Source organism: Hypanus sabinus, chromosome 9 (genome assembly GCF_030144855.1).
Source record: "Hypanus sabinus isolate sHypSab1 chromosome 9, sHypSab1.hap1, whole genome shotgun sequence".
Taxonomy (NCBI): domain Eukaryota; kingdom Metazoa; phylum Chordata; class Chondrichthyes; order Myliobatiformes; family Dasyatidae; genus Hypanus; species Hypanus sabinus.
The window spans coordinates 137,588,488-137,605,519 of NC_082714.1; the positions used below are offsets into that span (position 1 = coordinate 137,588,488).

Genomic DNA, 17,032 nt, shown 5'->3' on the forward strand with positions numbered 1-17,032 from the left:
GAGTCATGGAGTACTTGGTGACACAGGACAAGATAGTACAAAGTCAGCATGGTTTCCTTCAGGGAAAATCTTGCCTGACATACCTGTTGGAATTCTTTGAGGAAATTACAAGTAGAATAGATAAAGGAGATGCAGTGGATGTTGTATGTTTGGGCTTTCAGAAGGCCTTTGACAAAGTGCCAAACATGAGGCTGCTTACCAAGTTAAGAGCCCATGGTATTACAGGAAAGTTACTGGCATGACTAGGGCATTGGTTGATTGGTAGGAGACAGCGAGTGGGAATAAAAAAGGAATCTTTTCTGGTTGGCTGCCAGTGACGAGTGGTGTTCTGTAGGTTCGGTGTAGGGACCGCTTCTTTTTATATTGTATGTCAATGATTTAGGTGATGGAACAGATGCCTTTGTTGCCAGGTTTGCAGATGATATAAAAACTGCTGGAGCCGCAGGGAGTGGTGAGGAAACAAGTAGGCGGCAAAGAGACTTAGACAGATTAGGAGAATGGGTAAGAAAGTGGCTAATGAAGTACAATGTTGGAAAATGCATGGTTATGCACTTTGGTAGAAGAAATAAACGTACAGACTGTTTTCTAAATGGGGAGAAAATTCAAAACTGTGAAATGCAAAGGTACTTGGGAGTCCTTGTACAGAACTCCCTAAAGGTTAATTTGCAGGTTGAGTTTGTGGTGAGGAAAGCAAATACGATGTTAACATTCATTTCAAGAGGACTAGAAGAGCAGGGATGTGATGCTGAGGCTTTATACGGCACTAGTGAGGCCTTACTTGAGTATTGTGAACAGTTTTGGGCTCCTTATCTATGGTGAACTACATATACCTGTCTGGACACACCCTGCTGACTGCTCCTGTGGCTCCTCCCACAGACCCCAGTATAAAGGGGCCTGATTGGGGCCTGAGACCTGCCCTCAGTCTCCAGGATGTAGCATGGTGGTCAATTGCTGCTTGTTCTTTCTTCCAGTCAATAAAAGCCAATATCTCGCCTCACGTCTCAGAGAGTTATTGATGGTGCATCATTATCTAAGAAAAGATGTACTGACATTGGAGAGGGTTCAGAGGAGATTCACAAGGATGGTTTGGGAATGAAAGAGTTATCAGTTGAGGAAAGTTTGACATCCCCAGGACTGTACTCATTGGAATTTAGAAGGATAAGGGGGGATTTCAGTGAAACATTTTGAATGTTGAAAGGCCTAGACATAGCAGGTATGGAAAGTATCTTTCCCGCAGATGGTGGGGGGGGGGTGGTCTAGGACAAAAGGGCACAGCCTCAGGATAGAGGGGTGTCTGTTTAAAACAGAGATGCGGAAAAATTTCTTTAGCCAAATGGTGGTGAACTTGCGGAATTTATTACCACAGGCAGTTGTGGAGGCCTGGTCATTGGGTGTACTTAAGGCAGAGCTTGATAGATTCTTGTTTGGACGTGGCATCAAAGGTTATGGGGAGAAGGCCGGAGAGTAGGCAGAGTAGCCATCAGTTAATCAATGCAGCCACTTACTTGAGACAATTCTTAAAGAACGAAAAATAATTGAGAAAATAGCAGGGATACCTTTTATTTATTTGGGACACTATGCCATTTATTTGGGACAAGAGACTGTTGCCAAATAGTTTTTAACTAGCGCCAGTCGCTTGCACTTGTGTGGCCGTTAGGTACCACAACATGCTTGGAATGGAGAGTTTTTAACTAGTGTCAGTACTGTGCATTTGTCTTCAAAAAAATAATGATTTTTGCCACTGATAGTTGGCGAGAAATAAGCAGTAAGACAATTCAGAACTGTCCTGCTCACTGTGGTTTCAAGCATTCAGGCGTGGAATTTTCAGAATTAGCTGGGACTGAAAATGAAAACTTCAACATGTTAGGAAATACAAAGAAGTTGAAGGTATCAACAATCATCTTGAATGTTACTATGAAATAAGGATTTGGAGGATGCAATTGTTGGTACCATTGTGTGAAGGCAGTCCATTATCTGCACTGGGTGTCTGCATTGATTTTGTTCATTTACAGTCAGTCAAAAGAGCACAGAAGCATACATTGGATGAATTACATTGATTAGCATACATCGATAACTTAGGAAATACACAGTTTTATAGTACTGTAGTAATATTGACAGTATTCTAATTTGTTCTGTATCTTATTTAAATACAGAATTTAACATAGAACATAGAATAGTACAGCACAGTACAGGCCCTTCAGCCTACAATGTTGTGCCGAACCTTAAATCCTGCCTCCCATATATCCCCCCCACACCTAAAATTCCTCCATATACCTGTCTAGTAGTCTCTTAAATTTCACTAGTGTACCTGCCTCCACCACAGACTCAGGCAGTGCATTCCATGCACCAACAACTCTGAGTAAAAAACCTTCCTCTAATTACAGAATTTGTTACTCAGTTAAATGATGGCTAGTCTTTTTATATATCTTTTAAACTATTTCCATGAAAATTTGGCTAATCGGGGCGGCCAATTATTTGGACACAAAAGTACTGGTTTTGCTGTGTCCCAATTAAGTCGTTAAGTAGTATTCACTGTATGTCCATGATGACAGTGTAGGAAAGCTTGAGCTTATAAATCCATTCTACATTGATTCTAAGAGAAGTTTAGATAGGTACATGGATGTGAGCAGTATGGCAGGCTATAGTCTGGTTGCAGGTAGATGGGACCAGGCATAAAAATAGGCAGGCATGGATAAATGGGCCAAGGGTTGGTTTCTGTGCTGTAGTGGTCTATAACTCTTAGACTTTATCAAAGATCGCAGCATAGGGTGTGGTGTTTCAGCAGGAAAATCTTCCCTGATGAGAAGTCTCTGCCTCCTGACCATCCTGAGTAGCCATTTCAGAATCAGGTTTATTATCACCAGCATGCGATGTGAAATTTGTTAATTTAGCAGCAGCAGTTCAGTGCAATACATTATCTAGCAGAGAGAAAAAAATAATAAATAAAATATAACATAATAATAAATAAACAAGTAAATAAGTTACATATATTGAATAGATATTAAAAATGTGCAAGAACAGAAACACTGTCTATTTTAAAAAGTGAGGTGGTGTCCAAAGCTTCAAAGTCCATTTAGGAATCAGATGGCGGAGGGGAAGAAGCTGTTCCTGAATCACTGAGTTTGTGCCTTTTGGCTTCTGTATCTCCTACCTGATGGTAACAGTAATAATAGGATGCTACCAACAATATCACTTTGACGACCCCTTTACATCTCAGCAGCTATTTTTTAACAACTCCTTTCAAGTAAGAACAAAAATGTCTGTAGTACTCCAGGTATGATCTTACAAAGTACCTGTGGTGTTGCAGCAAAACTTCCATACGCATCTAATCCATTGCTCTTCAAATTAGGGCCAACAGTCCCTTAGTCTTAATTACTGGCTGTCTTGCATGATAACATTGCAATTCTTTTATGCTGAATGCTATTCAATAGTCTACTTTTCTCATCTTCCTACTGAATATAAAATCTCTTTTATACTCATTTGCATTCTATTGCCTATGCACTTAACTTGTCTCTACTATTTACCATTTCTTCTGTCTTTCTCAGAGCTTACTTTACCACATTCCTTTTTATCATGTGTAACTTGTGTGCACTACTCTCAATTCCCTTACATAAATTACAGTAATAGTCTTTCTGTATTATTCAGCCTTGCAATTTCATTTTCAGTAACTGTGGAATAGTTTGGCATAGCCAAAATGTGCCATTGTTTATTCTTTGGAACTGAAATGTGGCCACGTATATGTCTTGCCGTACATCTAACATGGTACAGTACAGCACAGGAACAGGCCCAAGGTTTATTTGCTGCCCATGGAACTAACCCTATTTTTTCCTGCACATGGCATATTTGGAACCTAGTCAACAAGGTTTATTGACAACATAATAGATTGTGCCATTCTTGACAAATGACTTATGTGGTGGTGATGTCAGTCTCCATTCCTTGTGGTAGCAGGCCTCCACTATGTAGGGCTAGGATGGGGGTTTTGAGGAGAGTGGTTATCATCATGGTAGACAAGCAAGCAGCTGGTGAATGAAAATGTTAGAAATTAATAATTGTGGACTTTCTTCATTATCTTGTTAGCAGCAACATCCTGTCACACATAAGGAGGAACAATGTTGCAGTTGTCTGAGATCAACAGTGGAGAGCCAGAAATGTGGGTTATGACCATGAGAGAAAATGGCTGGAGTCACTTAGCACTTTTGTGCAAGGATGTTTATTAGGTGCATCAAATATCAAAACTTACAAAAATTAGTAAGAATAGTGAACAGAAAAATGCTGATATTTACAAGATGATATCTACAAGAAAGCACAGTAGTAGCTCAGTACTTAATCTTGTCCAGATGTCCGGTGAGAGGAACTTTCTCATACTGAAGGCAAAGACCTCCTTGTTTTATGCACTACTAGGATATACCATCTTTAAGTACCAGCAGAGTTACCTTAAGACTACACATGAATTAGAATATGATTAACCCCACAATGTAGTTAATATCATATTACAAAATAAACAGAAGTATCTACCTTAAATGCACACAGCAACTGGCTCTGGTCTTGTATCTAGTAAAATGCAAAAGTTTGAAAACCTGAATGGAAATCAAAGAAAGTGCAGATGTTGGAAGTTAGGAATAGAAACAGAAAATATTGGAAGTCTTCAGCAGGCCAGACAGCCTGTGTAGTAAGAGAAACTGAGTTAACATTACTGGTTGAAGATCTTTTATCTGAACTGGGAAAGAGGGAACAAGTTATTTTTAAGTTTCAGAGAGGGTGGCAACCATGAATAGGACAGAGAAAATAGTTCTGATAGGGTGTGGTCAGGTTTGTCTTGGGAATAAGCTCTTTTTGTTTTTTTTGCACAAATTCTGCTTGACTTGCTGTTTCCTGAATATTCAGTTCTTACTTGAGATGGTGAGAGCTGGTTCTTGCATAACTTGATGATTCAGGCAGCTTTACAAGATTGTGTTGCTTTGTCTTAGCTTTCAGTGCCAACGTTTTTACTTGAACATGGCAGCTTATTCTCTGATCTAGCATAATCTAGAGTAGCAGGCAGTGCTTTCTGGTGTTGTTTGTAATCATTCTGCTACATTTTCAGTTCTTGGTCAGAATCTGTGTAATTTAGATGGAAAAGACAGACAATTGTTTTGCTGAACTTGACAAGCGTACCAACTCTAACGGTGTAGTAAACCAAATATGCAACATTGCTGATTAGCTACTAGGGAGGGAAAAACATATTTGTAAACATTTTCTGACAGGTCTAATAAACATTAGTTATTCGCCTGGAATATCAGCAAACATTTTGCAGCTTTGTCTAATTAAGCTCCCTTTGTTGTGATCAATCATTATTTCAGAAAATGCCTGCTTAAGTTTGAATTGTAAACCATCATTGATATTACAGATACATTTCACACTGCATGGGCTAACACACAACAAATCAATCAACATGAGAATTCTATTGTGTTGTTATTTGAGGAAAGAATACAATGTCATCATTATTTAAACATACAGTACATGAAAATAAATACGGCACTTAGATTAAAATCTTCCCCAATCCTTAACACAACACATTAATCAATACTGCGTTGAAGTGGCCACTTAGGAAATCTTTTATAACCGCTATAGGATTTGAACCACAGCTACTGATTTTGTAGCAAATACAGCTGAATAAGATGAATATTAGACTCTTAACCATACATATCGAAACATATATTCTGATTGTCTTGCATGCAAACAAATCATTGTGGCAAATCCTGATAGAAACAGCAACTTTGCTATGAATTGCCATAAGGATTATCTCATGAAGTTTCTGAAAAGAGGGTAATAGGATTAATTTTCCCAAAAAAGAGTCACATTCTAGGGATGGATCATCAAACATGAATTTGTCCCTTTTTTCTTATGGTCATTTGACATTTGATATCTATGGAGGTAATGGAATTTTATTTCCACACATTTGTATACAGAGAAAGTACAACGTAATAATCCTAATTTGCAAAACAAAATATTGCATGCTTAAGTTATCAATATAGACATCAGAGATAAACTCCAATTCATACATGAGTGTGTTGACTCCATTACATTGCTACATGTTTAAATTCATATTGCAAAGTCAAGAACCATTGAACATGAAATCTAGAAACACTAGAGATGCAGAAGCTTGCAGTAGAATGAAAGGTTAGTAAGTAGGACAGCCCCTATATTCTTCCAAAAATACTAACATTTATTCCATTTTGATACATCCTGATGCCAAACTGCTGTCAAATGTCATCTACCAACTTTACATGAGGGTGGTTTCTATTTAACCTCAACTTCGATTCTGGATCAGCCTCTGAATCTGGATGTGCTTTGTAGATTTCATCTTCAATAATTTTTGATTTTTATATTTTCACACTATGAATTTAAAGTTGTGGCAATGAAATGGATTGAATACATTCAAATATAAATTGGATTAACATACACAAAATGCTGGAGGAACTGGAGGAGCATTTTGTGTGTGTTGCTTGGATTTCCAGCATATTCAGATTATCTCTTGTTTATAAATTGGATTGTTAGTTGGTACCTATCACTGATGGTAATTTAAGACTGTGCTGTTTGTTTAGCTAGTTAGTAATATTACTTAATATTTTTTCAGTATGCATCTGTATGGAAATCAAATTTCATAATCTCCATAGATGTTAGATGTCTAAAAGAAAAGAGGGAACAGTATTCATTTTTGATTATTCATCCATTGATTTTTCTTGATAAAACCAACTATTCCATCTTATTTCTACAAATTTCATAAGATATTCCATATGGGAATTCAAGATAGATCCTTATTACTATGAGGAACTGCCACATTGATTTGTTTTTGTGTGAGATAATCTGTATATTACAATGCAATATTTCAATATTTCACCTTGATCTCATTTGGTCACACTTGCCACAAAGTCAGGAGCTGGTGGTTCAAATCCTACAGCAGTCCTAAAATATAACTTAATTGGCCACTTTCTTGGATGTAATGAAGTTTTATGGGACTGAGGGATTGAGAGAATGCAGGTTTAATTGTTCAGGTCAGTTTTTAAGCAAAGATCCTTATTTCTCTTCTTGTCAGAAAATAACTGACCGCAAGTGTATTAGGCAGTGGTTAACATGGAACATCCTGTAGGCCCTGTGGGAGAAAGACACTGGGTTTGTGTGGTATGGTTTCCTGAGCACTGTCAAACCCATTTAGAAGAATACTTTCTCCCCACATCTTACCAACAAGCACCATGATCCTGCCAGGCTCACAGTGAGAAAGGCTCTTCCTGTCCGATCCTTCTTGCATGGTCAGGCTGACTCCCACATCAGCTGCTTTTGAAATGGCTGTAATAAGGAAGAGACAATTGCTCAACTTGATTAAATATTTGTTTTACTCTGGAAAAGTATTTATTGAGGTTTATCCTGAACTTCAATAACTGATCTATGAGCTTTTCCCAAGTATTCACAGCAAGTCAACCATCAAGGGCAGCTGGAAAATCACCAACTCGATGAATGGAACACACTGAACTGCCCAAAACCTGCTGATTTTCCAGTACAAGTCCATAAGTAGATGCCATTGCCTGGCACATTCCCAAGTTATATGAGTACATGCTGAAGAATGTACTGAAAATTAGTGGAGCCAACTCAGATGTTTTCTAGGGAATGTCTAGAATCTAAGGTCCTACAGCCTCTGGGACTGAGAGGCTGGGTACTTTGTAACAGCCTAGTGACCACTTAGAGGGTGTACTGTTCAAAGAGATATAGAGGCATTGGTGCTTTTTTACATGGTATGATTAACTCCATGATGCTATCGATAGACTGGCTTGATATGGGCTACAAATGTATAGAAAGTCATAATTTTTTATTTCTTTAGTAAATGAAGTATATTGTTGAAATATTAATTGTGAAGGCACCAGTGGTGAGTAATCCTGGTTACTTCTATAATATCTTTAATATTTTTGATGTTTGGTGGTTTGTATGCTTTTCTGCTTCAATATTGAATACTATTATTAGCATGTACCTCTGAAAATATGATTTGGTGACATTATAACTTGAATTGTTTAAGTCTGCCATTTTGTGTGTTCAATATCCTTTATCTGTAGCCTTCATATACTAAGAACTCTGCAGCACTTGAGATCATTCTAAAGTTTATGTTCGTGAAATCATCTGTTTCTTGAATCACAAGCTTATCTAATACTAACAAAATCTGTTTTGAGATTTTTGTGTTATTATCAGCTCTCCTCATTTATATTTCCCAAATGAAAAAAATATCCTGTATCATACTATTAATATTTATTTCATTATTTGTATTTTCATCTGCAAATAATAGAGAAGGTTGCACAATTGGAAAAAAATATGTTGATAACCTCTTCATTGTCAACACTGAGAAAGTGGTATTTGAAGAAAAGAATTATAAACTGATAAAGTTGAGGATAGACATTACTGCTAAAGTAGAGATGAAAACAGAAATGTTTACTGATTAGCTTGAAAAGTCTGAGTGTTTTGATTTTTAAGTATCATATGTCATTACATCCTTAATGTTGCATTGAAATGACAACTTAGTTTACAACCTGGAATGGGATTTTTCAAACGAAGATTGCATCAAATATAATTCAAAGTAATTAAATGTTATGATTACAATGGAACTTTTATTGAAAGTTAAATGACTATCATAATGCAGTATTCAGAGAGAAATTACTGATGAGTGTTGTCATCATTTAGACCCATTCAAGAGGATATGAGCAACATTGACCATTTCAAAGACGATAAGAAAGTTATTCCTGATATTCTAGATAATATCTTTTGACATCATTATATTTACCTGGTCATGATCATATTGACTTTGCCATTATGAGACCTTTTCATTGGCTTGCATTTCTAACTTATACCAGGGTTCAAAAATATTTTAATGGCTTAGAAGTATTTAGGATCTTCTGTGATTGTGAAAATCACTGTATAAATACAAATCTTGCTTTGACATGACATTCATTTGTTTGAGTTATTAACCAAAGTAATTAAAATGGAGATGGAAGGCCTAAATCTTATTTAAATAGCAGTACCCATGAATGTGCATCAAGAGACTGAAAGGTGAAGCCAGATGCTTTCAAGTGAATGTTCATAGACATTTCTATCAACAAATATTGTACTTTAATCCCATATCACAGGCAAGTCAGGAAGATTTCTAAGATTTCCAAGGAAATTCAATCATTTATGTTTTAATAAGCCTTAGTGGAAATATCAGCAGATCAATTTCAAACTGAGCCCATTTGTGATCTTATGAACATCAAATTTCAATAAGACACAAAAGCATTTTTTTGGCTAGTCTTCTGCCTTATTTTAAGCAGGGTAAAACAGACTATCTCATACTTTAACAATTGATATTTTTGTATCGGTTTTCATTGTGTGAAAAGTCACTTGTGGAATCTGGTTATTATTGTCAAAATTTGCTGCAAAGTTCAACATACAGAAAAATGAGTCGAGTAAATGTACTGAGTGAAGAAGAAGATGTCATGTGATGCCACAGGAAATTGAATGTAATACATATTAGGAAATAGGTTGTCTGACGTGTTCTTTGCTGCAAAAGTGCTTGAAAATGTGCCATATTAGGAAATTAACTGTTGTATTCAATACCAGAGCTTCTGCTTTTTCCTGCTGAAAAAGAAGTTTTATAACTTATTCATTAATGATACGGCAGTTGCAAACAGTATATTTCTTATTTTAGTGTACAAGTCCTGAGAAGAGCGAGAAGAAACATCAGATGTCGCAGAATGAGAACCTCACCACAACGCAATCTGCTGGCAGTCATAGATCAAATGCATGCTGTCTCTGTTGGTGCTGTTGTTGCAGCTATTCATGGTATGTCCTTTGGTCTATTTGGTGTAGTATAATTACGTATGTATGAAACAGGTTCTGGCATTTATGAAAATATGGGGTTCAAATAAATATCAAACTTTAATTTGAATTGCTGACACCTCATTTTTATCAATAATAAAGAACAAACAGAAGGTATGGTACATTCATGCACCAGCTTTCAAATCCGAAGAATATCAAAATATCCACACTGTTTCACAGTCAGTGTTTAGTAGGCAAGCAGAACAGATAATTTATTCACATGAAGACCCAAATTAAAAGCCAACCATGAATGGCAGATTAATCTAATTAGGTGGCATTATTTGAAGTAATATTGACAAGAACTTTGGAAGAAGTCCCTACTTTTTTCTAAGAAGTATCTATGGTAATCTTGGTACATCTCTAAAAGTTGGACAGTGCTTCAGTTTAACGTTCCATCCAAGAGATGTCACCCCTGAAAGTTCAGTGAACCAAGTAATTAAGTTTATTCAAAAAATCAGCATTGATATTTCAGTAAATGCTTATTTTAATCCTTCCTCATTATTCCTACAAAACATTTTCTCAAACATGTTCATGTGAAAATGTATGAGTAATTTGGATAAAACATTCTAATTAGATTATAATTTGGGCCTTGCATAGATTGAACTTCAGTGGTATAAAATTTGCTAGGCCAGTCAACCAATCAAATTTCCAGAGGTATTTCATGAGCTCAGTTATTATTCTAAGCACTTTTACTTATATCATTTGACATTTTTGGTAAAGATTGCAGATGTATTTGTGTATTGAATTGTACAGAAATGCTATGTTTGTGATTCCCAGCAATGCTGATGTTTACTGATGCAGACAGCAAGGTATGGATCAATTAGTAAACTCAGAATCAGAATCAAGTTTAATATCACTGGCATATGCCATGAAATTTGTTGTTATGTGGTAGTAGTACATTGCAATACAAAATAAAATTGTAAATTACAGTAATAAGTAGATATATATTAAAATTTAAATAGTACTGCAAAAAGAGAAACTAAAGTAGTGAGGTAGTGTTCATGGGTTCAATGTCCATTCAGAAATCTGATGGCAGAGGGGAAGAAGCTGTTCCTGAATCACTGAGTGTGTATCTTCATTCTCCTGTACCTGCTCTGTTATGGTAACTGTTATCCTGTTATCTCATTTTGGATGCTGTTCAGTGGGGGGGGGGGGGGGATGGTGACCTGACGGAGGACAACCATGGCAACCGGGTGTCTGTCACTGAGCCTGGTTCCGTGGTGCAGAAGGGAGAGAAGATGAGGAATGCAGTAGTCATAAGGGACTCCATAGTGAGGGGAACAGACAGGAGTTTCTGTCAGCATGATAGAGATACCGGCATGATGTGTTGCTTCCCAGGTGCCAGGGTTCAGGGTGTCTCAGATTGGGTGCAGAGTATTCTGAAGAGAGAGTGTGAACAGCCAGAAGACTTGGTACACTTTGGTACCAATGACGTAGGTAGAAAAAGTGAGAAGGTCCTAAGGAGAGAATTCACAGAGTTGGGTAGGAAGCTGAAAATCAGGGCCTCCAGGGTAGTAATCTCAGGATTGCTGCCTGTGCCATGTGCTAACGAGTGCAAGAATAGCATGATCAGGTATATTAATGTGTGGCTGAGAGACTAGTATAGGGGGCAGGGCTTTGGGTTCCTGGATCATTTGGACCTCTTCTGGGGAGGTCCAACCTGTACAAAAAGGACATGTTACCGCTGAACCCAAAGGAGTCGAATATCCTACCATGTAGGTTGAAAGAAGCTGTTAGGGAGGGTTTAAACTAATTTGGCAGGGGGATGGGAGCTGAAGTGATAGGGCTGAGGAAAGGGAAAACAGAAATAAATCAAAGATAGTGTGCAACAGAGATAGGCAGGACTGGCAGGATATGAGCCAGTGGGATGATGTACAACAGAAAGCAACAAATACTGGACTGTAAGTGTTATATCTGAACGCACACGACATAAGAAATAAAATGAACGATCTTGAAATTCAGCTACAAATTGGCAAGTATGATGTTGTGACCATCTCTGAAACTTGGCTAAAGGATGGCTGCCATTGAGAGCAGAATGTCCAAGGATATACGGTGTATCACAAAGATAGGTTAGTTGGCAGAGGGTGTGGTGTGGCCCTGTGTATAAGAAATAATATTAAATCATTAGAAAGGGATAACATAGGATCGGAATGTGTGGTGTCTGTATGGGTTGAGTTAAGAAATGTCAAGGGTAAAAGGACACTGAAGGCAATTGTATACAGGCCTCCAAACAGCAGTGGGGATGTGGACTACAAATTGCAGCAGGAGAAAGAAAAGGCATGTCAGAAGGGCAATGTCATGATAACTGTTGGGGATTTTAACATGAAAGTGGATTGGGAAAACCAGCAGTACCGGACTTCAAGGGAGAAAATTTGTAGAATGTCTAAGGGATGGCTTTTTAGAACAGCTTGTTGTTGAGCCCACTAGGGGATCGGCTGTGTTGGATTCGGTGTTGTGCAATGATTCGGAGATGATAAGAGAGCTTAAGGTTAAGGAACCCTTAGGGAACAATGATCACAATATGATTGAGTTCACTTTGAATTTTGAGAAGGAGAAACTAAATTCCATTGTGTCGGTATTTCACTGGAATAAAGGAAATTACAATGGCATGAGAAGGGAACAGGCCAGAGTTGACTGGAAAGGGACACTAAGCAGGAAGGACAGCAGAGCAGCAATGGCTGCAGTTTCTGTGAAAAATGAGGGATGTGCAAGGCAGATATATTACAAATAAGAAGAAATTTCTTAATGGAAGAAGTACACTACCGTGGCTGACAAGAGAGTCAGAGCTAAAGTAAAACCAAAAGAGAGCGCATACAAAGAAGCCAACGCGAGTGGAAAAATAGAGGATTGGGAAGCTTTCAAAAACTTGCAGAAGGAAACTAAGAAGATCATTAGGAAGGAGAAGATGAATTATGAAAGGAAACAGGTAAATAATATCAAAGAAGATACTAAAAGCTTGTTTAAGTATATAAAGAATACGAGAGAGTTGAGGGTAGATAATAGAAAATTATGCTGGAGATATTGTATTGAGAGACGCAGAGATGGCAGAGGGACTGAATGCGTATTTTGCATCAGTCTTCACAGTGGAAGACATCTGCAGAATACCGGACATTCAAATGTGTCAGGGAAGTGAAGTATATGCAGTGAAAATTGCAACTGAGAAGGTGTTCAGGAAGCCTAATGGTCTGAGGGTAGATAAATCTCCTGGACCTGATGGATTGCACCCTTGGGTTCTGAAGGAAGTAGCTGGAGAGATTGCAGAGGTATTAACAATGATCTTTCAAGAAACGATAGATTCTGCATTGTACCTGATGACTAGAAAACTGCAAATGTTACTCCGCTATTTAAGAAGCATGGGAGACAGCAGAAAGGAAACTACAGACCTGTTAGTCTGGCATCAGTGGTTGGGAAGTTGTTGGAATCAATTGTTAGGGATGAGATTACAGAGTACCTGGAGGCACATGACAAGACAGGCCAAAGCCAGTATGGTTTCCTGAAAGGAAAATCCTGCCTGACAAATCTACTGCAATTCTTTGAGGAAATTACAAGGAGAGTGGACAAAGGAGATGCAGTAGATGTGGTGTATTTGGATTTTCAGAAGGCCTTTGACAAAGTGCTGCAAATGAGGCTGCTTAGCAAGATAAGAGCCCATGGAATTACAGGGAAGTGATTCTCATGGGTTGAGCATTGGCTGATCAGCAGAAAACAGAGAGTAGGAATAAATGGATTCTATTCTGGCTAGCTGCCAGTTACCAGTGGAGTTCCACAGGGGTCGGAGTTGGGACTGCTGCTTTTTACGATGTATGTCAATGATATGGCCTATGGGATTAATGGATTTGTGGCTAAATTTGCTGATGATACAAAGGTAGGTGGAGGAGCAGGTAGTGTTGAGGAAACAGAGAGCCTGCAGAGAGACTTTGATAGTTTAAGGGAATGGGTAAAGAAGTGGCAAATGAAATATAATGTTGGAAAGTGTAAGGTCATGCACCTTGGTGGAAGAAATAAACCGGCACACTATTATTTAGATGGGGAGAGAATTCAAAATGCAAAGATGCGAAGGGATTTGGGAGTCCTTGTGCAGGATATCCTAGAGGTTAACCTCTAGTTTGAGTCAGTGGTAAAGAAGGCAAATGCAATGTTGGCATTCATTTCTGGAGGTATAGAATATGAGCCGGGATGTGATGTTGAGGTTCTATAAGGCACTGTGAGACCACACTTGGAGTATTGGGTGCAGTTTTGGGCTCCTTAATTTAGAAAGGATATACTGCCATTGGGAGAGGGTTCAGAGAACATTAACAAGAATGATTCCAGCAATGAGAGAGTTACCATATGAGGAACGTCTGGCAGCTCTTGGGCTGTATTCCCTGGAGTTCAAAAGAATGAGGGGGGATCTCATAGAAACATTCCAAATGTTAAAAGGCCTGAACAGATTAGATATGGCAAAGTTATTTCCCATGGTAAGGGATTCTAGGACAGGAGGGCAAGACTTCAGGATTGAAGGACATCCTTTTAAAACTGAGACGTGGAGAAATTAATTTAGTCAGAGGGTTTTTGTTGCCACGAGCAGCTGTGGAGGCCAAGTCATTGGGTGCATTTATGGCAGAGGTAGATAGGTTCTTGATTAACCAGGGCATCAAGGGGTATGGGGAGAAGGCAGGGGAGTGGGGATGACTGAAAGAATTGGATCAGCCCATGATTGAATAGCAGAGCAAACTTTGTGGGTCGAATGGCCTACTTTTGCTCCTATATCTTATGGTAACAATGAGAAGAGGGCTTGTCCTGGGTGATTGGGGTCCTTAATGATGGATGCCACCTTTTGGAGGCATTGCTCCTTGAAAATGTTCTGGATGCTGGGAGGCTAGTGCTTATGATGGAGCTGACTGAGTTTAGAACTTACTGCATCTTATTGTGATCCTGTGCGGTGCCCTCCCCACCATACCAGAAGGTAATGCAACCAGTTAGAATGCTGTTCATACTACATCTGTAGAAATTGCAAGTGTCTTTGGTGACGTGCCAAATCTCCTCAAACTCATAATAAAAAATAGCTACTGTTGTGTCTTCTTTGTAACTGCATCATTATGTTGGGCCCAGGATAGATTCTCAGAGATGTTGACACACAGGAACTTTAAATTGCTCACCCTTTCCACTTCTGATCCCTCGGTGAGCACTGGTGTGCGTCCCCTTGCCTTACCCTTTCTGAACACCATAATCAATTCTTTGGCCTTACTGATGTTGAGTGCAAGGTTGGTTCTGTGACATCACTGAACCAGCTGGTCTATCTCTCCTGCACGCCTTCTCGTCACCATCTGAAATTCTGAACTCTGTCTCTTAATTGATATGCTTCACGATTTAGACCATAAGATATAGGAGCAAAATTAGGCTATTTGGCCCATTGAGACTGCTCTGTTTTGTTTTGCCTTTTGTTTTTCTATGAGTTATAAACATAGACAATGGGCTGCACCATTATTATCCTGACGAAGGGTCTCGGCCCGAAACGTCGACTGATCGTTTCCACGGATGCTGTCCGACCTGCTGAGTTCCTTCAGCTTGTTTGTGTGTGTTGATTTGACCACAGCATCTGCAGTGTACTTTGTGTGCACCATTATTGGTCAGTTTCAGTCAGTAAATGTGGACATTAATTATGCAACTCATGCTAGGCACAGTCAGGTGTACTAAAGGATATTTTATGCATGTTCACTCAGGAGTGGTTGGAAGGATATGCAGAGTAGATTTTATGTATAAGTTGTGCAAAAGATGTTATAAAATGGCATCAATATCCACACAAATAGAAAATGGGAGGTGCAGTGACCTGATCTCTGCTGCTGAATGTATAGCTGGAAGAACTCCTAGACTAAGGGATAGGAAGAATTTAAGCTTGCATGACAAAAGACCAAGCTTCCACTGAAGCATCTAGGTATTATGGAGTTTCAGTCTGTGCCACAAACAAAACCATCAGAAAACACATGAACATTGTATCCACGGGTGTTGAACTGGAGCTCATATAGTCATGGAGATGTCGAAAATGATGGGTTCTTTGGTTCACAAAGCTACACTCTAACTTGAGACTGACTTCCCCATAACCAAGACGCCTTGTACAAACTTTTGAAGATGTCTGGCAATGTCTTAAGCATATTGTGCATACCCATTGACTTTGATTTGTATATCACTCACTGATAACACCATCTGAATTCTCTGGAGCAGAGTTCAAGTTCAAACTTGCATGATGGGGAATTAGGAAATGGACTACTCTTTTCCTCAACCCTAGCTGCAAGTCTTCTGTGTCTACAGTCTTGCCCCATACACATCCTCCATCTGAGCAATAGGCTTGAAGTGGCAGTATCTGAGCTGGTGACTGCAAGCGTCTGCTTCGTCTCTATTTTCTTACTTAAGAGCCACCCTATGGCAAAGTTGAAGAGTGGTTGTACTTTTAGGGGACAAACCAGGATAAGTCTTACACAATGAATGGTATGGCACTGATCTGTGTGGTAGAACAAAGGTATCTGGGAATACAGATCCATAATTTCTTTAAAGTGGCACCACCGGAAGATAGGGTCGTAAAGGGAGCTTCTGAGTACAGGAGTTGAGATGTTATGTTGGAGTATTGTGTGTAGTTCTGGTCACCTACGGGAAAGATATTAATACGCTTGGAAGAGTGCAGAGAAAATTTATATGGATGTTGCCAGAACTTGAGCACCTAAGTTATAGCAACAGGTTGAATATGTTGAGACATTATTTCCTGGAGTGCAGAAGAATGTGTGTGTCGCCACCGTTGGTCATGGTCGACCATGGGTATTGTGCATCTGGTAGTCACTGGTTTGTCGAGCAGCATCGACTGTGGCTATTGAGGCCGATCCTGGGACGGCAGGCTCTGCCACAGTTGCTGCAATGTGTAGGGCGTCGTGAAATTGTTGTCTGCTGTCTGCTGTGCTCACCGTTTAGCACTCCGCTTCTCAAACTGACTCAGGATCCCTCTTTCGCCATGCTCTAGGTGTTGCTGAAGAGTACCTCACCATTTGTTGCCGTCATCTGCTGTATCCTCCCAGCACTCTGTGTTGATTTTTAAGGCTTTCATGTCGCGCTTGCAGAGGTCCTTGAAGCGAAGTTGGTGTCTACCAACGTTCCTCTTGCCTGTTGCTAGTTCTCCATAGAGGATGTCCTT

At 39.0% G+C, this 17,032-nt stretch overlaps 1 protein-coding gene across 1 annotated transcript in view; it reads left to right on the forward strand.

Moving 5' to 3' along the window:
• rgs19 (regulator of G protein signaling 19) overlaps nt 1–17,032 on the forward strand; it is a 121,262-nt gene that overhangs the window by 50,021 nt on the left and 54,209 nt on the right. The window contains exon 2 of the mRNA XM_059978767.1: nt 9,704–9,837. Coding sequence (XP_059834750.1) covers nt 9,740–9,837 — 98 coding nt within the window. The 5' untranslated portion in view covers nt 9,704–9,739. The remainder of the gene's footprint in view (nt 1–9,703; nt 9,838–17,032) is intronic.